Below are 27068 nucleotides of genomic sequence, written 5' to 3'. Positions count from 1 at the left end.
AGGGAGATCCCTGGCCCCTTCTGCCTTGTGAGGACTCAAAGCACTGAGCCAGGACTCCTTAGCGCCATCTCCGCATCTGTAAAGCGGGTGGTGGCGGCAGCTGCTCCACAGGCAGTCGTAGGAGTTAGAAGCAGGCTCGGGGAAAGTGCTCCGTGCAGTGCCTGGGCATCAGGGATGCTGCATCGTGCTGGGTCCCCACATGTCCCCAAGAGAGAGCGAGGAGACAGCACAACTGTGGGAAAACCAGGGCGAAGCAGAAAGAGGCTGCCCGTCAGGAAAGCTCCAGAGTTGGACAAGGTGAGGCCACCTCCAAGATTCCTTATGAGAGCTCCTAGCTTCCTGGGAAAGGCCAGCTGTGGGATTTTCTGCTTAGGTGTAAGCAATGGGCAGGTAAGAGACACACCTGGCTGAACACCATCAACGATGACATCAGTGATGACAGCAGGAATGTCATGGAGGTTAGTTACTCTCCCGAGCAAACAGACCAACTCACCAGCTTTTCCAGCTCAAGAATCTTCTTTTCCTGCTCATGTATTTGCTGATTCTTCATCTCTAATACCTGCTTCAGACTCTTCATGTCTTCTTCCAAGTGCTGATAAGGAGCCAATGCAATCTACAGAGGCAGAGAGCCATGAGCTGCTGACCAGGGCTCCCGGCAAAACCCAGTATTAACCAATGTCACGAATTCAGCTAAATCTATCCTCCTGGGACAAGCGCCCTGATGGCAATTGCAACACCAAAGAGAGAGGATGCTCACAGCCTTCCCTGATAAAGGGGCCCTGCTAGTTTCCCACTGAGAACCCTCCTAAAATCCAGTTCTGTGGAGGAGCAGATGAGACATGGCCATCAACCACTGGAAAGTCTGACTCCAGAATTGCTGGGGGCTGCCAGCCTATGCCCAGCAGGGAATTCATGGGGTAGAAAGAGTAAACCCAACACTGGCTTTTAACATTCACCCGGCCGACTTGATTCACCAGGTAGCTGGGACTCTTATAGGTCCCACCTATGCCCATAAAGAGCTCAGGCATAGGAAATGAGCAAAGTGGTTTAAGAAGCAGAAAAGCCATTTTAGAAAAAGTCATGTTGTAGTGCTGCAGGATATAACAAATTAAAATATAGTGTGTCCTGTTAAATCCAAATTCAGATAAATGACATTTAAAAAAATTCAGTGTAAGTATTGCATGGGACATACTTATACTCAAAAATTTGTTTATCTGTAATTCAAATTTAACTGGGTGTCCTGTATTTTATTTGGCAACCCCATGTTAGAAGGAAGGAGTTTTGCCAGCTTTTCTGGAAAAAATCCCCCTCAACCTATGAACGCATGCTGCAGCCAAGGCTGCCCCACGTCAGCTTAAAAAGTTGTGGGAGAACGGGCTGGAAGGGGTGGTCAGGCCAGCGGGGGAGGGGGGGTGGTTTCCAGACCATGCTTATCATAGGAGCCCCACGACTCCAGTTGGGGAATGCTGTGGAATTTGGCAAAAATAACACGTAGCTGGAGAAACCCACAGCTGCTGTCTGTCTCAGGGGAGAGCTGCTGACAGGAATTGTTTAAAAATCCAGGGGAGGTCGTGACCAGCTGTCACTTTGGCAGCAGATTCACAGAGAGGCCTTGTCTTGGGACGTGACTGCTGAGGGAGTCCCTCTGCCTCGCTGGGGCGGGGTCCCTGCGGGGCTGGAAGCCTGGAATCCAGAAACTACCTCCAGCTGCTCCTCCGTGTTCTTCCTCAAGGCCTCTTCGAAGCGGCGGGCTCTGTCCCGCAGAGACTGGCTCTGGAAGGTCAGCGTGTCCACCTGGTCCTGCAAGTAATGATACAAGAAGTCCAGCTGGGGCCACTACAGACAGCAGCCACCATAGCCTGGGCAGCTGTGATCAGCGGGCCACCACTGTGCCCTGGGCATCCTCAGAGTGTTTCCCTTGGGGCTGAAGAAAGAGGTGCCAAAGGAGAGCCCCCACAACCACACGACAGAGGATGATTTCCCCCAACGCCTGCCCTCGGTCGCTCCTTCTTAGTGCTTTGTCAGGAAGACACCACAAAAACACTGTGAACTGGGGGCATTTCACAACATCTGACCCCACAGAGGCAGACAATCCTCAGAGAGAATCCTCAGAGGTGCCTCTTGTCCAGGAGGCACCTAGCCCCGGCTCTGGGAAGGACTGTGATGAATGTATTTCAAAGATGTATTCTCATTTAGGAAGCTCAATCCAGAACCCTTCAAACCCTCCTTGACTTCTTTCTCTCCCTTGGGACCCCTCCCACATCACCAAACCTTCTAATCACCAAGTCCATAATCAAGTCCTGCCATCCTGCCTCCTGAATGTCCCTAGAACCCACAGACTCCCCTGAGCTCAGGCCACTCTGCCGGCTCCTTCCTGGCACGGTTCCTCTTTTTTTTCGGAATTATCACTCCTTTGCCCTCACACTGCAGTCAGGCACTCTTTCTAATGTGCAAATCGGAACCTGTCCTTCCCCTATGTCCTACCCCACTGCCCTCAAGGTGCAGTGCACACTCACTAACACAGCATCCTCCCAGCCCCGTTGCCTCCCTTTCCTCTCGCGGCCAGCTCTCCTGGCAGTGCCTACCTCCAGCCAGCTCCCTCTCACTCCCGCTTCACTCTGGCTCCCACACAGTCTTCCTGGCCTCAGGACTGGGTCGCATGTCCTTGATAGGAGCTGCCACGTAAGCTGACTCCACACAGTCTCCTCCTCCCTGCTCAGACCCGCCCTGTGGCCAGACTGGCACTCCCAGCCCTCAACTTTCCCATGCCTGCCAGCTAGGCAGGCAGCTGGCTGCTCTCCACCTGCAGGTTGAAGGAATACAGGCATGTCTACGGAGACACTGCACCCATTCCCCAGGTCCCAGGGCAGATGCACCTGCGCTGACCCTGCCCCACTCAGCTCCGGCCATGACTCTCAGGACCACAGGCTGGGAAAGGACCACTGATGCCCAAGAAGACCTTCACCCTTCATGTCTCACTCATGCAGACCAGTCCAAAGCTCTTTGCTCAGCACCATTTCTGTAATATCAAAACACAGAAACTAGGGTCTCCCATGAACTCTTCTAAAAAACATATAGATATAGATATAGATATAGATATAGATATAGATACATAGATACACACACACACACACACACACATAGAGAGAGAGAAAGAGAGACAAAGACAGAGACAGAGACAGGGTCTCACTCTGTTGCCCAGACTGGAGTGCAGTGGTACGATCTTGGCTCACTGCAACCTCCACCTCCCAGGCTCAAGCGATCCTCCCATCTCAGCCTCCCAAGTAGCTGGGACTACAGGTGTGCACCATCACACCCACCTAATGTTTGTATTTTTAGTAGAGATGGGGTTTCGCCATGTTGCCCAGGCTGGTCTTGAACTCCTGACCTCAAGTAATCCACCCGCCTCGGCCTCCCAGAGTGTCGGGATTACAGGCATGAGCCACCATGCCTAGCCTCCCATGAACTTTTCTGGCAAGAGAAATGGTATCATCCCACCAAATAATGGGAAGTGATATTGTGAATGCTAATAAGTGTACACAGTGACACTAACATGGGAAGCACTGGGCTTGACTGCTTACTTTCTTATGGTGGAGGACCCGGGTCTGCAAACCTCCCTGAGTAGGTTTCTTTTCCTCTTTTTTGTTCTCTTTTCCAGTTACTTCCTTTTTTTTTTTTTTTGACAAAGACTCACTCTGTCACCCAGGTTGGAATGCAGTGGCATGATCTCAGCTCACTGCAACCTAAGCCTGCCGGGTTCAAGTGATTCTCGTGCCTCAGCCTCCCGAGTAGCTGGGATTACAGGCCCCCACCACCACGTCTGACTATTTTTTTTTTTTTTTGAGGTGGAGTTTTGCTCTTGTTGTCCAGGTTGGAGTGCAGTGGCGCGATCTCGGCTCACTGCAACCTCTGCCTCCCGGGTTCAAGCGATTCTCCTGCCTCAGCCTCCTGAGTAGCTGGGATTACAGGCATGCACCACCACGTCCAGCTAATTTTGTATTTTTGGTAGAGACAGGGTTTTCACATGTTGTCCAGGCTGGTCTCAAACTGTGACCTTAGGTGATCTGCCCGCCTCAGCCTCCCAAAGTGCTGGGAATACAGACGTGACCCAATGCGCCTCACCCACATCCGACTAATTTTTTTGTATTTTTAGTAGAGACAGGTTTCACCATGTTGGCCAGGCTGGTCTTGAACTCCTGACCTCAGGTGATCGCCCCCCTCGGTCTCCCAAAGTGCTGGGATTACAGGCATAAGCCACCGCGCCCAGCCTACTTCCATTTTATTTTTAAGAAATAGAAGTTCCCACAGTGCCATGAAATGCAAATGCCAGTGCATTAGGGCAGTACGCCGCAGGTGGGGGCTTGCACGCCTATAAGCTGAAATGTTCATCACGGCCCTGGCAGTGTAGTAGGTGACCTAGCACAGGTCACCTGCTACACTGACTACAAACATGACTCTCCCTCCATGGCTCCTATACCAAACCTCCTCATTGTTGCCAGAGAAAGCATTTCTTTTAAGCCTCTTTCCCTCCATTAAAAAACAAAACAACAGCAAACTCGTCAGGCAATTACAACACAGGATGGATCTAAGATACCAAACTGATGTTTCTGCCTTATTCACCGTCACTCAAAACAGATCTGCAGGGACAGAATGTGCTGTTGCAGCTAACTTGGGCTGGCTTCTTTATGTCATGCTAAGAGGCAAAAAGACCTGGCTGGAGCCAACCAACAGCATGACAATAATCACAATAAATGTAACAATGCTTGTTATTATTACAACAGTTACAATAGCTGCCACTTATTAGCAGTGATCTAAGCCAACCCAGGGCTATCCACTTTTCACACATTATTTCCCTTAATCTGTTCACACCTTGAAAAAGATACTGTCATCATCCTTATTTTAAAGAGTAAACTAAGGTTTACAGAGGCTACGTAAGTCTCCAAGATGTGAAAGCTAGTAAGAGCTAGTGCAGCGGGGATTTAAACAAAAACTCAAATCTATAACCACCAAACCTGTTTCTCCAGGTGCCTGTAGACCAAGGAGGTTGGCTTGAGCAATTCCACCCTCCTTGCACCAAAAAACCTCCAGCCCAGACGGATTCTGCTGGACAGTCACAACAAACATATGCCCAGTTCAGGACCATCTGGTGACAGTAGCAGGGCGCAGACTCCCAGACAAGACAAAACTCTCATTTCTTTGGGTTTGGGATTGGATGGGATTTTTGTGATATCGCTGTATGGCTGTCACTTTCCTGATTTGTGTTCCTTTAAGGATAGCACAACTATTGGTGCAGGATGTGTATACGAGGAAGGCAGTCTGGGGTTCACTGGCCAAGGGCAAACCACACGAGCACAGTGCAGGCATAACACATTTTAGTTTTTGAAGAGTACACTGGAGACTGTGACCCTGGGTCTCTCCACAATCCTGGACTCTTGACGGGGCAGGCTCAGTGCCACATATGTTGCCAGAGGAAAGTGAGCTATCGAAGAAGCAGAATTCCTGCCTACGTCTTACAGCTATGGGATTCACCTCCCACAATTTCCAGATGAGAGTGTGCCTAACATTTAAAAAATAATTTTGCTGTGATTGGAATTGCTACACTTGGAAACGGAAGCAGGGCCCCCAGCGTCCCCCTGGCTTCCCAGGCAGCTCTTCCATGGGGCTGGGGGTTGTCAATGTCTTTTCACAGAAGCAGCTGCCTGGGTCTCTGTAAGGCAGGAAGGAGACACAGGTGATCTGGGACACCCTGCATTCTCTCCTTAGAGGCCTGCAGGACACCAGGCAGCTCCTCTGGCACCTGAGACCAGCGTTTCCTAAAGGTGGCAGTGAGAGGAAGAGAAGGCGCTTTTCGTCTCAGCCACCTCCAGGTAACTGCAGCCCCTTGTATAAGTCTCAGAGCAGGTTCTGTGAATTCTGACCCGCACAACCCTCCTTGCACCGTTACCCCTGCCTAGAACACTCTCTTCCCCCAGTCCTCCTCTTGCTTTGAACATAGCTCAGTTACTCCTTGGATACTCCAGACCACAGCAAGTGCAGAGTAATCTCTCTGAATGTCTGTAGCATTCACCAACTGTATTATTCATTTGGTGCAAGCATGTGTTACCTGTTGTCTGATACTATTTGCATCACAGCTCTCTGAGCAGACAGCACATTTCTTAAGGGTAGGGAGTATGACCTATTTACCTTATATTCTATTGTTTAGTACAGGATTTAGTACACAGTAGGTGCTGAATGAATGTTTGTGGGTGGGAATAATGATGCTGCCATTATCTTGATATCAGGTAAGAAAATTAAAGAAATACTAACCTGCAATGACAACCGCAGTTTTTCAAAATTTTCTTCCAATTCTTTCTTTTCAAGCTCATGAGTGGACATCAATTCTGGAAAGAAGACATTAAATTGTTAAGTTGATCTTTCTTTTGAAAAGGATAAAACAAGGCTCTTTTGGCAGACTAAGACCCGTGAGTTCAGGTAAATAAATGACTCCCGTATAGCAGATTCAAGCCTAAGGGGACTCCTCCACTGGTTTGAAATTGTATGTCATGACCGGGTTAGTATTTAGGAGAGAGAAAGAAAGGAGGGACTGGGGAAAGGGAGGGAAAAAGAAGATGGGGGCAGATAGATCACATACGAACACACACAGACCACACACTACACACACACACCCCTACCACACACACATATCACATACACACACACCACATGCCACACATACACATACACACCTACCACACACACATCACACACACACCACACACACACCACACGCCACACATACACACCTACCACACGCACACATCACATACACACCACATGCCACACACACACATCTACCACACACAATCTCACACACACCACATGCCACACATACACATACACACCTACCACACACACATCACACATACACCACACGCCACACATACACACACACCTACCACACACATCACATACACACCACATGCCACAATCTACCACACACAATCACATACACACCTACCACACACATCACATACACACCACACACATCACATACACACACCACACACACATACACACCTACCACACATTCACATACACACCACACACACATACACACCTGCCACACACACATCACATACACACACACCTACCACACACATTCACATACACACCATACACCAGACACACACACACCCCCCACCACACACACATCACATACACACACACTATATGCCACACACACACCCCTACCATACACACATCACATACACACATACAAGCCACACACATATACACACCCACCACACACATCACATACACAGCACATGCCACACACACATCTACCACACACGCATCACATACACACGCTACATACAACACAGCACATACATACATCACATACATACCACACACACACACACTTACCCCCCACACACCCCACACATGCCTACCACACACACATCACACACATACACCACACACCACACACACCACACACAATCGCATACACACTACATGCCACACACACATACACACCTACCAATCACATACATTATATGCCACACACACATACACACCTGTCACACACACCCCTGCACACACTCCCCCACATATACCACACACACCCCCCCACACATACCACACACATCATGCCCCCCACACCCCCACATACACACACTACACACATCCCACATACACATACACACCACATACAAAGCTACACCACACACCCACTACACACACCAGACATTCCTCCACATCCCCACATATATACACTATACACACCACACACATATATACCATATACACACCTACCACACACACATATATACACCACACACATGCATAACACACTCACACACACCAATCACAACCTCATAACCTACCATGTCCGCACACCTCCAAATCCATACACATTTACACACACACACTTACATGCCCTCCCCCCACATCCTTACAGCACCCACACCTTTGTACACAACACATACCCACACCCCCCACACCATACACCACATACACACACCACACGCCACACATTCCCCATAAACACACCACACATATACACACACATGCACACTCCCACACTACACACACTATAAACACCCGCACACACACCACACACACACATCCACATTCCCATGCCTCCCACCACACACACACAAACCCGCACACCCCCATACCTCCTACCACACACACACACACACAAACCCGCATCCCCCACATACCTCCCACACCACACACACACACACACACACACACACTCTTCTACATTCAGCTATACCACCATCCTGCCCAAGTCAGATCCTTTGTTCACATTATTCATTGATTCTCTAAACTGTTCTCATGGCAAAATAACTAGGTAATTAACATTAAATCCCATTTTCTTCCCCTCCCAGGATCACTCTTCCTTCCCACTGCGAAGCAGCCATCTGGGGCTGAGGAAAGCAGCGGAGCTGCGAGCAGCCATCCTGCCAGCCGGGCTCGCCAGCCAGGCTCAGTGCTGTGTCTACACGGACACTTTGGTAGCCTCTTGGCTGCACTCTGAGAACCACACATCCCTGGGATTTGCTTCAGCAAAGATTCAGTGTTAAGACAACTCAGATGCAAGGAAGAACTAATTGGACTGGTTCCTCTTGGAGGGTTTGAAACAATTCTGTTCCGTGAAAAGTGTCATCCCAGCAATAATTTGCAAGTTAGGCAGAAAGAGATGTCATGTAATAGTTATTAAGCAAATGGATTCTATTTTCCTCCAGATGGGAAGAGTCTTATTAGCTGGGTGAAGCCCATCTCATTCTGGCTACACAAGCAATTTGTTTTCATGTTATAATGAGAGGGAAGAGGGTCTCATTAATCGGCCTGGATCATATGCTCAGAATGGTAGTGTACTGGAGACCGACAATTACCATTCTGGGTGGCGTGTGCTGCAATTAGGAAAAACTTTGTGGTTCTCATTGACCCAAATCTTTTAACTAATGGTGGTAAGGGTCACTAAGAAATCCAGTTGTTATAGCTGACATTTACATTTGGAAAAGAAATGTTTGTGTTGATTTCATTGATAGAGAACCATATGGCCTTTCCGGTCTGCCTGCCTCTGACTAAATGATTAGTGTTACAGTCATCGAGAGCAGCATCCTGACCATAATAATAAATTTTTTAGTTACCATTACCTACACCCACATGGCCTTGACATCATGTATAATTCAAAGACCTTCAATGTGGTGTCTGAGTGAGACTTCGTTAGTCAGAAAAATCCACCAGATCTATTTATGTGAAAATCCAGAAAGAAAAGGCAACACCATGTCTCACTGCACCATTTCCACTCACGTTCTTTCTCGTGAGACCAGCTTCCTCTAGTGACAGATTTCAGGGCGTTTTCAAAGGATCCCAATGCCCCAAGGGAAAAGAAGAGGCAGTATCCATTCTGAAGATGACATAAACCATTGCTAATATCTGTGTCTTCATGATGTATTTCTTTATTTCAAGCTCATGACACTGTCTCATGCTTAATACGGTGTTTAACACAATGGTCCTCAAGTTTTCCTGCATATCAGAATCAACTAGGGAGTTTTAAAGCCTTCTGATGCCTGGGCTGCACCCCAGAGCAATTAAATTTGAATATCAGAGGGAGGAGCCACACATCAGTACATTTTTAAAAACTTCCAGGTGGTTCCAATGTGTAGCCAAGGGTAGAGACCAGTACTCTGAGTGTGAAACACACTACCAGGACCGAGGCAATCATTTAACTAGTTCCCAGGAAAATACCATCCCTTGCCTTCAACTTGGTCACTTGCTAATAGTTCCCAGAGGTAGCGGGGGTGGTGCTTGAGGGCGACAATAACACAGACCTTGGTTATGGCACACTGGGTCTTGTTCATAGAGAACATTTTTACAATAATAAAAACTCTGATGCTAATTCTCAAATTGTAAAAGTTTATCAATGTATTGTTAACTGTCATTGCTTTTAATACACACTTTTTTTTGAGGCGGAGTTTCGCTCCTGTTGCTGGAGTGCAATGGCGCAATCTTGACTCACTGCAACCTCTGCCTCCCTGGGTTCAGGCGATTCTCCTACCTCAGCCTCCCGTGAAGCCAGGCCACCGTGCCTGGCTAATTTTTGCATTTTTGGTAGAGACGAGGTTTCACCATGTTTGCCAGGCTGGTCTTGAACTCCTGACTTCAGGTGATCCACCTGCTCAGCCTCCCAAAGTGCTGGGATTACAGGTGTGAGCCACTGCTCCCAGCCTTTAATACACACTTTAACAACCAGCTGACTGGGAGGGAAAAGTAAAGTGAGAGGAAGTTGAAAAATAAATTGTATGTATTAATGTAAATGCATGCGAAAGTGTAAAATGCTGCCTCTTTCACAAAGGAAAATCTCACTGGAACTTAGTAATGATGCTGTTATGACCCACGTAAAACCCAAAGATAATTCAAAGTTACAAAAATGTAGAAAGAAAGATCTGGAGACTTAACGCACATCCACAGTGAATGTGGTCTATGAGTGTAAGCTCTGGATACCCCGATCCAACCAGATGCTGCAGTGGCCCGGAGAGCATCACAAATATGAGGAAAGTGTATCCATGCCGGGGCTTCCATTTGTTTTTGTAAGGCCATAAAAATCATAAAGCCTAGCCGGGTGTGGTAGTGGGCACCTGTAATCCCAGCTACTCGGGCTGGAGGCTCCAACTGAGGCTGGAGAATCGCTTGAACCCAGGAGGCAGAAGTTGCAGTGAGCTGAGATCGCAGCACTGCACTCCAGCCTGGGCAACAGAGTGAGACTCTGTCTCAAAAAAAAAAAAAAAAAAAAAAAAAAGGAAAAAAACCCCATAAAGTGCTCTATTTCCGTGCCTGCTTTAGACAGTGGCCCTCAAGTGTGGCTACACATTAGAATCCCCTAAGCAGTCTTAAGAAATCTTGATGCTTACACTGCATTATGGACCAAGGACATCAGAATCCCTGGGGTGGGACTGAGGCTGGCATTGGTCTTTTGTTACAGCTCCCCAGGGGACTGGGAATTCCAGTATTCAGCAAGGTTGAGGATAACTGCATTGGAGGAAAGAAGCAGCTAACTACCTGGATCCTTAATTCCTATCTCTTCTTTTCCCAGGAGCCAACAGGAAAAAATGCACCAGGAGGGAAAGATAGGAAAGGAGGGACAAGAGAGGAAGGGGGGCTCCACACATCTGCAGCAGGAAAGGCTCGGACTGCACCACCCACCCCTGCCTGCCGCACGTGAGGCTGGGAGCTACCTTGGACTTTCTGGTCGTGGTCATCCTGCAGGATTGTGATGGCAACTGTGTGATTATTTTCCATCTCTAGGAGAGCAGCATCATGGCTGGCGGTGAGATCTTCCACCTGGAGGAGAGTCGCAGTTACTGGTTAGACAGAGAGCTGCTTGGAGAACAGAAGTGGAATTCCGTGAGTAGAAAAGGTCCGTGACCCAAACCATCAATGACAAGTCACAGCCTCGTGCCAAAGCAGGAGAGTTGGACTTTGGTGGTGATGTGGCAGCCCTTGGAATCACGGGGAGGTCACTGCCACAACCTGGCTCTTCACAGGAGGGTCCAACTCCAGGCAGGGGATCACTGCCTGAGGTACCTCTTTAGAGTCCTGAGTGTGGCTCCTGGACCATCCCCTTCCCACTCCTAGTCCATCCCCTTGCACCGCTATGAGCGATGACGGCAAAGGAAAAGAAAAGGTCCTCCCTACGAGGTGGTCTGTTTCCCAGTGGCAGGGGGAGCTACAGTACACAAGGTAAGTGGAGGGAACGAATACTTATTAGGCTGCCCAAGATAGGCTACTCTACTTAACCCTCAGAGCCACCTTATGAAGTATAGCTTTTTATGCCCAATTGACAGATGTGGAAACTGAGGCTCAGAGAAATTTGAAATGTTTTGCCCAAGGGCTAATAAATGGCAGAGCTAACAGTGAGACCCAGGTCTGTCTGACTCCAAAGGTGAGGCTCTTTCTAATGCACTATTGTTTTGTGTTGACCTCCCCCAAGCAAGACTAGCAACGAACACCTTAGGATTCTCTCGCCAATACCAGGTGAGGCTGGCAGGTCTGTGTGTCTCTTTTTAAACATAAGGTTGCCCACCAGATTATAACTTGGACCTTCTGCTCAGGCAACGTGGTGCTCCTGGGAAGGGCTGCCGCTTCCCAGCTGCAGGAACAGGTCTAGCAGTTTAATCGCAAGTAGTGCAGCCAGTCCAGTCCAGGATTCTTCATTTTCATGTTTCCTGACCCCGTCCCCTACCCCTCACCTGCCTGCCTACCAGGTTTACTGTTTTTCTTATTGTTATTGTGGCTGTTGTTTTAACTTCAAATGTATGACTTGCAGGAGTAATTGCCTAAAACGACCTCTCCCTATGATTGCAAATCTCTCCTGGATGCACTACAACAGTGTTTATCCAAATTCTCTGTCAGTGATTCACTGTGAAAATCACCATTGTACACAATACCACAGTGCACACACCCACACACAACCACACCCAAAACCAGTTTCACAAAAACAAAACTTCCCCTTCCATTTGGAAAAATCTGGTTTAAAAATGTTTCCTCTATTTTACTTTGTTTTACAAAACGCTAGTTAGAGGCCACTACATTTATTTCACAAGCTACTACTGCATCAAAACTTGGCATTTGAAAACCACTGAACTAGAAAATGTGTGCTGGTCTTGAAGCTCCTTGGTGGCCCAGTTAAGAAGACATTGCTTCTAGCTGGTCATATTCAGCCACCTCTGGGCTCCCACATTTCTCTGGGGAGAATTCACAGGCTAACCTTTGATCTGAATGGAGAAAGGGCTCTCCCCAAGAAAGGAAGCCTGCCTGTGAAGTTGACACATGAGGATATATTTGTTTTAAAAAAGGGTGGATTCCCATTCTGGATACTACGATTTCATCAAAAAATTATGCTGACTTCTCTCTCTTATGGTAAATGAGAACTTCATCCACTAAAACAAATATCACTGGGGACCCATGGCATTAGGAAAGCTGCATCGCGGTGTGAGAACGGACGTGGTGCACAATGGCTCACTTCCATTTAAAGGCCATTCTTGATCAAACGGTATTTACTTGAAGCTCAGAGCTATGAACCCACCAGCAGAAAGGCTGATTACAACAGTATTTAATTGTCCAATTCCTGTTTATAGGAGGTTTTCATGGAATCTTTGTCCAAAACCTTTCAATCTGTTGGAAAAATAAATCACTGGTTTAAAAAAGGAAATATCTTTTCTTTCTGCTCCATTACAGATGTCACTTAGGCCATGGCACACTGTAAAAACATAGGCCCCCACTTCCCCCGCCCCACACACACACTGTTTGGAGGGTTGCTACACAGTTCAGGAGAGCAAAAAACCTTTCATCGGTCCTTGGCATGATTCTAATTTATTCGGTGCTTACACAAATGATCATGAGTGGTTTCAGAAAAGACAGACAGATGGAAGAACTAAGTTTCAGAAGAATCCCATGAGTCCCAGGAGGTGGATGTGCCCTGACCGGCAGTACTACACTGTGTTTGTGGCATCAATGTATGCCATTCTGGCTTGCTGGAAGGCATGCCTTTGATTCATTGGTGATGGAATACCATGCCCATTGTATTAAGGGTAATGTAATGGCATGATATATTCCTTACAACCTTTCTGAGGTGCTTTTATGAATTAAATACTGATCTCTTAACTCTAAAAGTTCATATGGAATTAGAGAAATGGCCAGTATGTTAGGAAGGAAACTAATGGGAGCCCATGAGTCAAAAAATCTGAACACAATAATCCCCGCTCTTTAGTAATTCAGGTTTCATGCAACTTTATGGTTTTTTAAAAATGTTATCTCAAAGAGGAAGGAGCTGTCTACTGTTGGCCGTCCTCTTTCTTGTCATAATATTAATCCATATAACATCTTCTCCTATGGTTCTTGGCTTCTTTCTATAGCACAGGTTCACATTTATGAAGCAGCCAATAAGAATTCCCAGCCTGAGAGGACCTTGAAACCAGAAGGAATTGGAGGAGATTTAAACAAGCTGACCCAAGGAAAGCACAAGATCTTTCTATGCATTTAAGATCATCAAATCAAAGATAAAAGTGCTCGACCATTATGGCCTATGGCAAACTCGGGCTGGCTGAAGCATCCTTCTCTTCCATTTAGAACCCTGGTGAGGCCCCTTAGACCACCACTGGGCTGTCCTCCTCCCTCCTCAGAGACAGAGTTCTGGGCTGGGCCATGGAGGCGTCTGTCAACACGGCCATCCAGTAGTAGTCCTTGTTCTATGGAAAAGCAGCTGTTCCCTGTGACACGACTCCATTCCCGCAGTTGCCGGCTACTCAGCTGGGCTGACGGACAGCAGAGCACAGGGTTGGAAGACCACCCTCTCAGACGGGTAAGAATACAGCTGTGGGTTGACTTCATTTAGCCATTTACAAAATGCAATGATCTAGGGCTTTGGCAAGTCACTTAGAGAAGACTTAGATTTCAAATGAAGAAACGTGTGTTTTACACTGTCTCAGCTTCACTCATTAAACCCAAACCAGATTAAACTCCCATTTGCGCCCATCCTACATGGGATGAGAGAGAGGGAGGCTGCCCAGGCCCACTCTCTCCCACGCTCTTAATGACTTTCCTTTTTAGATAACAAGGGGGCCCTCCTTCACTTGGTCTGGGCTTACAGTATCCTGGACACCGGCTCAGAGCCATGCCAGAGCACCCAGTCGGCTGTCATCCCATGCGGGGCTGTGCCTTTGCCCCTCTGCAGCCCTCCACGCAGGCAGGTGTTGACAGAGGCACCATCTCCACTGCACTGCCTCCTCCCAGAGCATGGAACCTCTGGGCTGTAATGGCAGGCTCTGATGCTGAGAGACGAGGGCCCCCAGGGATCTCTTTCTATTTGATTAGAGAGAATGTGGTTTCCGCTGCACGGCAGCTGTGAGCCTGCTCTGCAGGAGGGCTAAGGAGGCATAATGCAGATGATGGACAAAGTGGCCTCCATACATTTGGATTAATCCTGGGATGCTCTTCCTTTAATCATTTAGTCTAAAATGATTTCCTTACGAAAGCATAGAAAGTGTATCCTGGATATGAGACCAAGCAAATTTAAACTCCAAAGGCTGAGCTCTGCTGCTCCCTATGAAGGAGGAATCTCTGCTGAGACTTGATGGAGCAGAATCATCATGCATCCAGACCGGCAGTCCCTGAAGTGAGTGGCTCTGGAGCAAGTCGTGGAGTAAGACAAACTTAGGGTCTTGGAGGAATGGGTCAAAGGTCACAAGGCTGATCCTTGCATGCCAGGCTCTGTGGCTGCCTATGTGTGCGGACAGCCAAAGGCAGCCCAGAAACTAGGGCTGGAAGCCAGGCAGAACATGTTTGGGGCAAAAAAGGAAAATGCATGTGTGTTTACAGTGAGTCTGTTTTGCGTGCTTTGATAAAGGGAAGCTGTGGCAATTTGGCATCTGTTAATGTGCAGCTTGCTATAGAAGGAGAGCTGGCTTTCACACATTAAACACCTTTATAATTGCACCTTTAAAATAAGAGTTATACCTTGTCTTTAAACTCACTGAAGAAAGCCAAGAGGCAACACCACCCCCTCAGGTCCTCCCTCAGGTCCTTAACTCAAGCCAGCAGGGTCCTGCAGCTCCCGTGATGCTTGTGGTTCTGGGCCCTGGCTGCACACAGAAATTCCCTGGGAGAGTCCAAAAACAACCCGCTGCCAGGCCTCATCAGTGATTCTGATTCAATTAGTGTCAGGGGAGGCTGAGAAGCAGTGTTTTGCCAGTTCTCCAAGTGACCCACCTGTGTAGCCAGAGCACACACCATGGGCAGAGAGCCAGCCCCTGCCCTGTGAGATGGTGGGGGGCCAAGCAAGAAGCAGCTCTGGCTGGCTTTGTCACCGACGGAGGTGCTGCTGCAAAGCCAGAGGTCAGCCTGCCTCGGCTGGCGAGTCCCAATTTGAGTAAAGTGATATTTGCATCCTCAGAAAATCCTGCGTGTCAGAACTGAAGCAGCACCTGCCCCTGCTGCCAGATGTTGGGGGCCACTGGGTCATGAGGAGATGCCAGGCCAGTGAACCTGATTTTTAAGGTTCCAGAAGGACAGAGATGTCGCTATCTGTGGGGTTAGCATTGCCCAGTGCAATCGTCCCTGAGAAGGAGGCCCCAAGAGTGGAGAGTCCACCATGGACCCTGAAACCACGGATCATCCTCATCTCCATCTCAGTCACACCCTTGAGTCTCCTCTCCCACTAAACAGAAACACTGATTCTATCTGGTAGTTAGACTGTTGGCCTAGGGTGCATTTCATCTTCCTCACTTCCTGTATGTTCTCTGCTAGGGAAACTGAAGCCTGGGGAAACAGCCAACGTTCTGAGCAGAATCAGGGGCCTGAATAATTCATAGGCTTCACTCTCTGGTTCCTCCAAACCAATGGGTTTGTGTTGGAAAGATTCAGTCAAAGGTAAAGCATTCAGATGTGATTTCTGACATTTCCAGCTGTGAGGATAAGATGTGAAACTCTCAATTCCTCCACACCCTGTCTGCATTTCTCACCTGCGTGACAGTTCCTTGGGCACTTATCTCGAAGCTTCCTCAATGGATAGATAAGCAAGCCCACATTTTATAAATCTTAGTATCTCTTGCAGTATCCTGTCATGGTGCTTTGTGTACATACAATGCACATTCCATAAATATTCTTTGCCAGGTGAATGAGTAAATAAATAAACGTCTTTTGCTATCATAAAGGATCATGAACAGAGCGCAGGGCTCTCATACAACAGAGCGTGTTTGAATTATGCCCAGGCAGCTTATGTAAGTCATTTTCATGTGGAAAAGTCAAGGGCTTCTTTCCTTTCATCGCTCCAGTTTGAAATCTCTAAAAGGCCGCTGTGTCCCAGCTTTAAAAAGAGGTGAAGCACATCTCTCGGCACATGCTTCTGCACAGGTGAGGCCTCAGCGAGGTGTCCTGGCTCCTGAGTGGACATGCTCCCCTCAGCAGTGCCTCAGCTCCAGGCCACCACCACGAGAGGCTTCGTTCAGGGTCTCCTGCTTGCAGACTACCTCTTATCCCTCCTCCTCACCTTCTGGCATTGTCTCAACCAACCCAGACCTTCAGATCAGAGGCCTTTGGTAAATATGAGTATAAACATGTTCTGTGTAAAATTGGGAATGAATAGCCCATAGATACAGAGGCACAGAACAAGCTGGTATTCATGCCAGGTTGGAGATGTATAAAGCAGCTGTAAAATGAGTAAGACTGTAAACAGCAGCCCATGCAAATGTCTACTGACTGGAGTTACACGCAGACAGACTGGGAGGCATGACACTGGGGGTTCAGTTTCTCTTGTTAACACCAACAGGTAACTTTAGCTGTAACCTATTCTGTTTCCTAGTTTCTATGGTCTAACCCATCTCAAACAGGGAGGTGTGTCTGGCTTTTATAGGCCTCTAGGAAAGAAGAATGACTAACCTGAGATACTGTGTAGAACAAAATGCCATAAAGTAAGAGAGGTTTTTGTTACAATGACAGTAATTAGTATTACTCTTAAATTTCTCCCAGGTCCCCTAAGATTCACAAGCCTCTTCTAGGGCAGTGGGAGGTCTGGGTGGGTATTGCCGTCTGAGATGTCCATTTGGAAGCAGCCGAGGAGGGTAGCCCGAGGGTTTCTGACAATGAAGGCCACTCGACACTAACCTGAATGTCACGTGAGATTTAAAGGGTGCTCTTCACAAATGTCAACTTACCTTAAGGATATCATAAGCACACTATATAAAGCAACACACCAATTAGAGGGTGGGGATGAAGCCATCGGAGCTGGAGAACTTAGAAACAAGAGAAAAGAAAGGAGCAGCAGTGCTCACGGAAGCGGGGCAGGGGAGGGAGGTACACTGAATCGTCTGCCCGCCTCTCATCAGCGCTAACGGCAGTCATGGACAAGGTAGCTGCCGTGGCGGTGGCAGCACCTGCCTCCTTCTAGCTTTCATACTGACAAGCTCCCTGGGAACTATCCTCTGGTTAGTCCATGGATGCATTTTCCTCTCCAGCAAGGTTTCTGGGCGAAGGTTAATGATTGGCATTCATTCTTTCATTCAGCAAATGGATATTGTGTGGTACTCTGCCAGGCATGGATCCAGGTGCCAGGATCCAGCAGGAGAGCTGGCAGGCAATTCTAATGTAGTGTCTGACAGCAGCGATGTGGAGCCAGACTGGCTCAACCCTGGCTTTTCCATGACCAGCTCTGTAAATTCTGGCAAATTATTGAACCATGGGCTTGGCTTTCTCCCGTGTAAAATGGGAATAAGAATGGTACCTTCCTCGTTAGGGGAACTGTGAGGACTAAATGAGTCAGTTCCTGTAAAGAGCTTAGAGCAGTGTCTGGTGTAGGACGAGTGCTGCACACGTTTGCGTCTTATTCTTTCTGCCCTCATGGAATAGAAAGATGATAAATAAGGTAGAAAAGCAAAATGTATGTGTTAGTGATAAGTGCTGAAGGAACACTAATACTGGGAGGGGGACAGAAAGAGTGTGTATGTGGTTGGGGAAGGAATAATAATTTTGGATAAAGGTCTCACTGAGAAAGGTGACATTGGAGAAAAGGGCAAGAGGGAGCCATGCACTGTCTAGAGGGAGAGCATTCCAGGCAGAGGGCACAGCAAGTGTGAAAACCCTGAGGAAGAGTGATGGAGGCCACAGTGGCTGGAGGAGAAGAGAGGAGGGGGGAGAAAAGAGAAAGCAACTCAGAAAGTGAACTGTTCGAAAAGCTCACCTACTGAATAGGACTTCTTGCTAATGTAGCACTGGATCCCCTCCGCCTGCCACCTGCATCACTCAACAGCAGAGCTCGAGCCACACTGCAGACTGACCTGCTCCTGGTGTTGACACCGGATGCTCAACAGCTGGTCACGGTGCTCCTCCTGCAGGCGCGCCATCTCCGCCTCGAATTGCAGCTGCAGCCGCTCCTCCAGCTCCTGGAGCTCGGCCTGCTGCTGCCAGCCCAGCCTCTTCACCTCGTCCTCGAACCGCCTCTCCAGCTCCTCCTTCTCCTTTTGTAGTTTCTCGCACTTTGCTGTATGGAAGGCTGGGCGCAAAGCACAAGATCTTTCTTTAAAAAATGGCCGTAGGAGGCATGGGAAGGACTCAGCCTCCATGGTCAGATCATCAAGGCTGGTGTAATAAACAGGGCGAGGGTCCTCTGACTTCTGCAGGGTTACACAGTTTGTAAAGTGCTTTCCTTTCTACCCATTAGATCCTCACAACAGACCATGGATGTTGAGGAGAAGCTGCAGCCTCACGGAGGTCTGAGAACTTGCCCAAGGTCATCCAGTGGCTGCAGAAGGAGCTGGGAAGGCAAATTTGGGCTTTCTGATTGCAAGGCCTCTAGGGCAGGTTGTCACAAGGTCCGTGGTCCACAGACATAAAAAATATTGGGTGTTTGGTAAAAATGTAGACTCTGAAATACGCCCTGGGTGAATCAGAGCCCATGAGGCAGGAATTCAGGATCTCAACTTTTAGCAAAACCCCTGGGTGACTCTTACTTCCATCAAGACTTGAGAGCTGCACACTATGGAAGCTGGAGATAGGAATAGGGCCTGGCGCCTAAGGCTATTCTCTTCTAGCTAAAATGCCAAACAGGATGATCTCAGAGAAGGTATGGGGGTTTCCCTTCAGGTAACCTGAAGTTTTCTACTCAGTATCTCTTTTGCATAGGCACTCCTCCCCTAATCACAGAGTCGTGGTTTGCTTCAGGTGTGCCAGCTGACAACAGGGCATGAGGCAATGACAGCAGCCACCATCGCTCCTGCCTGAGCTCCCCCTCCAAGCCTGCTCTGTCTTAGTGTCTGTGCCTCCCCTGTGCTGTGGGCAAAAGCCAAGTGCTTCCATTCTAAAGACCGCTCCCTGAGCTGCACACTTGCTTCCAAGACCCTGACAATCTACTACGTCTAGGTCAAATGGAACTGATTCCACACACACCCAAATGCAAATGCCGAGCTACACAGACACATCATTTACATTCTGCAAAGGTCTACCATGCTCGCTGCTCTGTGCTACGAACTGGGGAGACATTGGCATTTACGTTAAAATGGAGTGAGCAGGTACAGGTGCTGATTAACTGTAATCCACACCCTAGTGGTGGTTACCGATGACAGGAATATACATCCAAGGTTGCTAGATAGCATTTGAAACACCCTAATCAGAAGTCCCACGCTATAGAGGCAGCTAATTAAAGGGCTTCTTTGCCACATTTGGCTCTGAAAAGTTTAATTAGCATAAGTGATGTTAACGTTTTTTTCTTCTGGTGAAATAAGTGATGGATTCGCTAGATATTACACAGGCACCTTGCCCTTGTGTGAAGGGTGTGTCCTAACATGCTTCACACAGCCCAGCAGCCTAACACTGTCCCCAGTGGTCTTCCTAGCCTACCCGAGGGCTTCCATTGGGCCAGTGTCCCACATCCCATCATTTAATGGAGGACTCTGATCTCCCAATGCAATCAGGGCCCACCGAGGGCAGGGTGGTTGGAGCTGCTCATTCCATGTGTAGGCAGTAAGGAGATGCGCTGTAGGTAGAGAATTCACAAGCGAAAACCAAACTGACTTTAAAAGACCCCAGGCTTTTGATTAGCACCATGCACCAATAATTCTAAACAATATTGATGGAAAAAGACTCCTCCTCAAAAAAGGTTTTTGTTGCTCTAAGTTCTGAACAATTGCTACAGTGACTTACCGTTCAGGTTTTTGAACTCTTGAGGGCTTTTTATTTTTTAAATCACACAGAGAAAACATAGAAGTACAGTACAAGGACATTACTGTATAATTGGAACCATTTCAGAGTAAGATGCTGACCTGCTGAACATGAACCCCATATCTCCCCATGTACAGTCCCCACAAATAAGGGCTTTTCCCAACTTAACCACAGCACTGTCATGAAAATCAGGAAAGAAACATTGCTACAACAGTGCTGCCCAGTGCTCAGACCTACTTCAGTTTCACGAGTTATTCCGATGACGTCCTTTCTAGAAAAGGAATCCAGCCCTGAATCACAAGTTGCACCAAAGGAGGCTCCTGTCTCCTCAGTCTCCTTCAGGCTGGGACAGTTCCTCAGTCTTTCCTTGACTTTTAGAACCTGGACACTATTTTAAAGATAACTGGCCAGGAATTTTGTAGAACGTTTCTGAATTTAGTGCATCTGATGTTTTCTTCTTATCCCATTGAGCTTACGCCTGTTTGGCAGGAATATTACAGAAGCAGCACTGAATTCTTCTCAATTAATAAATTTAAATAATACCATGAAAATGGAAATTTCTTCTTTTTAAATTATTTATGTAGTGAGTCAGGAAAATAATATGTATTACTGATTATTACATGGTGATGCTGAAAATAATTTTGTGGTATAGAAGACAAGGTGTTTAAAATGGTCCATTTTGGGTATCAAATTAGGTGTGCCCCTGAAAAAAAAAAATATATATATAATTATGTATATATATAATTGTCACATCTGCTGCAAGTAGATCTTTTAGGTGAGGTATTTCTAACGAACAAAGAGATGGAATGCACCAAGCTTCAGAGCACAGGTAGGAAGCTGACATTTTGCTTGCCTGCTAATAATTATTAGTATGAAAGGCAGACTTGGTCAGAGACTTTGTGGTACCTTATACTGAGGTTGTGGCAGGGGACCCCCAGGGTCCTCCCCTTCCTCTGATCACTGGAGGCTACAGTCCCCACACAAGGAACTTAATGAACAATGACTGATAGGCAATGTGGCTCAGGTGTGCTGGCAGGGGTGAGGACATGCCTATTCCCAGGAGTTCTGTGACCCCAGCTTACTTGAGCTCCAGCTCTCCCTAAAGACCCTCCAACTAAGAAAAAGTAATCAGGATTCCACCAGGGAGTTGAGCTAGCGAACAAAGCTCTTAGGAATCACAGAAGAGGTAAGAGGTAGATATATAAAGTTAAGTTTATCCTGAGATGACTGGGTGTTAAGAGAATAGAACAAAAACCATAGAATGTCAATTAAAAAACAATGACTGACAGATTGACACAAAGTCAAATTTAGTCAAGTAGAGAAGCAAGAATTTTATCTACATTGGGAGAAAGCACAGAGTCACCCTACAGACAAAAACACAGGCCCCTGCTGCCCACTAGGGCAGCCCAGGGAACAAGCTCCATGTAGACTTCCCAGTGCATGGGGCCTGTCTGCAAAGTGCTCTTGCCTCTAAAATTCAATGTGCAGTAGCTTCATAGTGGCCTTTGCCTCACGTATCATGAACCTGTGGATGGGATAACTAAAGCAGTGACATCGATGTGTTTGCTTGTATTTCGGTTTACCAAGAAGCTCACTGAGAGGTGACACAAACGGCCAAGGAACATGAAAAGACGGTCAGTGCCCTTGCAAATGGAAGCAGGCAATCATTTTTCATCTACAAGGCTGATAAAGATGAAATGTTCTGATAATACAGGAAGAGTATAAGGAAACTGTCACTCGATGGACTCTAGGTGAAATATAACTGATACAGCTGCCTTGGAGGGCAAAGATATCTTTCAAAATTTAAATGACAGGGATGGCAGCATTATGGGTGGGAGACAAAGAATCTGGGTTTCTTTTAGGGGTGATGAAAATGTTCTAAAACGGATTGTGGTGACAGTTTTCCACAACTCAGAATATACTGAAAACCACCACAATGTACACTTTAAATGGGTGGGTTGTATGGTATGTGAATTATATCTCAATAAAATTTTTACCAAAAGAGAGGAAGAACATTTTTAAAAAACTAACATAACATGGAATATATCTCAGAGGATAAATTGAGATGTTTTTATAGAAGGAAAGTTCATATTCTGATTTTAAAACTCTAGATAATAATGGTGAAGATAAATGCTGGCAAAATAAAACAACTATGAAAACCCTACCACAACACTGTTGTATATACACACACACACGTACATATATACATATATGGATATCCAGTCATGCATTGCTTAATGATGGGGATATGTTCTGAGAAATGCTTTATTAGGAAATTTCATCATTGTACAAACATCATGGAGTGTAGGCACAGCCTACTACCCGCCTAGGCCATATGGTGTAACCTACTGTTCCTAGGCTACAAACATGTAGAGCATGTTACTATACTGAATACTGTAGGAAGTTATAACATAATGCTAAGTATTTGTGAATCTAAACATATCTACATATTAACAAGGTACAGTGAAAATATGGTATAAAAGATAAAAAACGGTACACCTGCACGGGGTACTTACCACGAATGAAGCCTGCAGGACTGGAAGCTGCTCTGGGTGAGTCAGTGAATGGTGAGTGAATGTGAGGGCCTACGACATGACTGTACACTACTATAGACTTTAGAAACACCATACACTTAGGCTACACTAAATTTATTTTAAAAAAAATTTTCTGTCCTCAAGATAAGTTAACTTCAGCTTACCATAACCCTTTTACTTTACAAATTTTTAAATTTTTTCAAACTTTTTGACTCTTTGGTAATAACACTTAGCCTAAAATGCACATACACTGTAAAGCTGTTCAAACATGGTTTTTCTTTATATCATTATTCTAAAAGCTTTTTTCTATTTTTAAAATTTTTATTTACTTTTTTACTTTTTAAGCTTTTTTGTTAAAAACTAAGACACAAATGCATATATTAGCGTAAGCCTACACAGGCTCAGGACCATCAATATCTCCCTCTTCCAACTCCACATCTTGTCCCACTGGAAGGTCCTCAGGGGCAGTAACATCCATGGAGCTGTCATCTCCTAGGAAAACAATGCCTTCTTTGGCAGTACCTCCTGAAGGACCTGCCTGAGGATGTTTTACAGTAAATTTTGTTTTATAATAAATAGAAGGAGTACCCTCTAAAATAATTATAAAAATATAGCATAGTAAATACATAAACCAGTAACAAAGTCATTTATATTATCAAGTATTATGTACTGAACATAATTATATGTGCTAGACTTTTATACGATTGGCAGCACATTAGGTTTGTTTATACCAGCATCACCACAAAGATGTGAGTAATGCATTGTGCTATGAGGCTCTGATGTCACTGGGTGACAGAAATTTTTCAGCTGCATTATAATCTTGTGGGACCACCTTTGTACATGAGGTCTGTTGTTGACTGCAATGTTGTTATGTGGTGCATGGCTGTACGTGGAACCTAGGAATCATTCTTACCACTTCTTAGCTAGAGATACACTGAGCACATAAAACTCAAATGAAAATAATAAGAAAAATGCTAATCATTTATTTTGTTTTTAGAAAGTACTGTTTTGCATGGGAAAAAATTATTTATCACGTGCCAATATCAGTAGCTTTAACTCCAGAAGATCAAGGCAATAAGTTGACTTGTGTAGATGGAATAAAACAGACAAAACATATATCAATGAATAAAAACAACTTATTTACATTGATGAAGAAATTAAATGACACATATCTTTTAATATAATAATTTCACAAGTGTACAAAAAACTGGGTCAAGGACAACCACTATAGGACAACCACTATTTGCCTTAGGGAACTAGTAGGGGGCTACTTAAATTATGATGAGAAATCCAGTACACATATAGGTTGAATCCTGTGCCAATGGGATATAGGTAACCAGTAAAAAAATAAGGCAAATCTTTTTGTAGTATCATGGAATGACCTCTGTAATATACTGTTAAACCAAGAAACGGCAACATGCAAAACAGTGTAATTGCAAAATTACATTTGTGATAAAAATGTATCTATATTTCTACTCTTTCTCCTTTGGGAGGTTGGGTGCCAAGGTATAGGATTCACTGTATATTGAATTCCTGTAATGATATATATTTCATTAAATCCCTATTTATTGTTTGCATGACTTAGAAGTAAAAAGATTTTTTAAATTATTGTCATAATTAAAGAGATGTCTGGGTTTTCAAAAGTTCTGGTAAAAGTTCAATTTCACTTAGTTTTATCCATGTCAGTGATAGGACGATTCATGGACCAGGCACTCTACTAGAGGCTCAGAAATGATTGGGTTTATTCTAGGGCTGTCCCTGAACTACACTGTTGTCTTAAATAAATCACAAACTGGGTACACCTCAGTTTTGCTGTCTATAAAGTGGCAAAGTAATCACTTTTTGCACATATAGCTCCAATCCCCAAATTCCCAATTGCTATTATAAAATGAGAGGTGATGCTTACATCCTTCCAATAGCTCTCTGTTGTAAGCCTTAGGCCTGTAGAAAATATTGGATAATAAGAGCAGCTGGCACCAGGGGAAATGGCTCCAATAATGGAGTCCCTAAAGAAATAAATATCCTGTTGCCTCTAGTATACCTTCAGAAGTCTATTTGGGCACTTTTCAGACAGAGATTAATGTAAACTAATTTAATAGCATCAGACAACACCTGGAGTTTCACTTTCATTATTTCTATTCATGTAAAAATATTTAATCCTTTAGAGTGAAAGGCAGACACCACTATCATAAACCCCTATAATCTAGGGAGCTGAGAAAATAAATTTTCATATAATCAAAGTATGATTGGCCAAGAGAATATAACATTTCTAATTTATAAGCATAGATTTGAAAAGCAAACGTAGGATTATAATCTGTTGTACAGTTTTAAATAACTGATGTCTATTGACAATGAATAATACACACACATCTGATATAAAAATACTTAAAATATTATTAAAACTGCATTTGGAACATCCTCCGACATATATAATATAAAGATATCAATCTACCAACTTCTGAGTGTAAACCAGTAAGATGTAGTGTGATCCTTGAAACAACAGCAGAGTAAAATTGCTGTTGGAACCATTTATAAGACAAGCTTAATTTTAACCATGGTTCATAAATTGAGTAGGCGAATACTCAGCAAGTAAGATCAATTTGCTCTCAACGACTGTCCCAAGTGTCTTCTGAATAACTGTAACTTTACATTGGTTTTCCAAAGAGGCAGCAAAAATAGGTGGTTACAGAACTAGATTGAAACAAAAGAACTATCTGGCTCTATAGCTCATAATAAAATCTTAAATAAGAATATTATGTGGCCTTTTAAGTCATAGCGAATGCTTTATAATAGCTATAAAATAAATGATGAACCAATACTTTGTGTGTATATATAATATATATACATGTTACCATTATATATACACACTCATACTATATATTATTTACATATTTACATGCACATTATATATATTTAGGTCACTATAATAGTCACTATCATTACATACTGATGAAAGACAATACCACAGTTAGATAAAAGATTGTTTCTTCAAGAGATTGGGAGTAATTGAAAAGACAAAATAACTGTCAAGGACAAAATTTAATTTGAAAAATTACCCTTAATGTCACCACACAAAGAAAATGAAAATTTAAATTGTGTAATCCTTTCATAGCATTTCAGTGGTGTGAATTCTTACTATCCTTAGGAATTTCCCATGTCTTCCTACCTAACATTTTACGGCTACTTTATATTCTCATGTTCATGTAACACAATTTATATTCTCTCATTATTGCACAGTTAGTTTCCAAGATTTGCCAATTATAGACAATGCAACAAACATGTTCACCCATATATCATTTTGCTTTTTTTCATTTAGGATACATTCCTAGGTGTAAAATTACATGGGATTAAATATTATGAGCATCTGTATGCAGTGTAGTTTTCCTTTTTTGGTGTCACAGATGCTTGTAACAAACCTGTGACCACCAGGCGGAGCTATGCTGCCTGAAAAATGCCCTCTCGTGGCAAATGTCTTTGTCCAAACCTGTTAGGTCACAGGAACATCCGCAAGGTGCTCAGGGTGGGTTGCATGAAACACAACTGCCTGGGATCCCGGACACACGACCCTGTAGAGCCCTACTCTCATTAATTACTGATTTTTGATGACAATGTTAAGAAGTGAGAAAGGAACGGCTGAAAATGAAGGATGAAAGTTCATGGACCGTGGCCGGGCACGGTGGCTCACGCCTGTAACCCCAGCACTTTGAGAGGCTGAGGCAGGCAGAACACCTGAGGTCAGGAGTTGGAGACCAGCCTGGCCATGGTGAAACCCCATCTCTACTAAAAATACAAACATTAACCGGGCTTGGTGGCACGTGCCTGTAATCCCAGCTA

General features: G+C 45.3%; 1 protein-coding gene across 5 annotated transcripts in view; it reads right to left on the bottom strand.

Annotated features, from left to right (window-relative positions):
- Positions 1–27068, bottom strand: part of MTUS2 (microtubule associated scaffold protein 2) — a 688859-nt gene that overhangs the window by 4736 nt on the left and 657055 nt on the right. For all 5 annotated transcript variants that reach the window (XM_024257582.3, XM_054528634.2, XM_054528635.2 and 2 more), the window contains 5 exon segments: positions 18822–19036; positions 11229–11334; positions 6307–6380; positions 1702–1800; positions 494–613 (listed from right to left, as the gene is read on the bottom strand). In XM_024257582.3, coding sequence (XP_024113350.2) covers positions 494–613; positions 1702–1800; positions 6307–6380; positions 11229–11334; positions 18822–19036 — 614 coding nt within the window.

Source organism: Pongo abelii, chromosome 14 (genome assembly GCF_028885655.2).
Source record: "Pongo abelii isolate AG06213 chromosome 14, NHGRI_mPonAbe1-v2.0_pri, whole genome shotgun sequence".
NCBI lineage: Eukaryota > Metazoa > Chordata > Mammalia > Primates > Hominidae > Pongo > Pongo abelii.
Note: the sequence above shows the minus strand (reverse complement) of the source record. Positions and strands in the feature narration are given on the sequence as shown.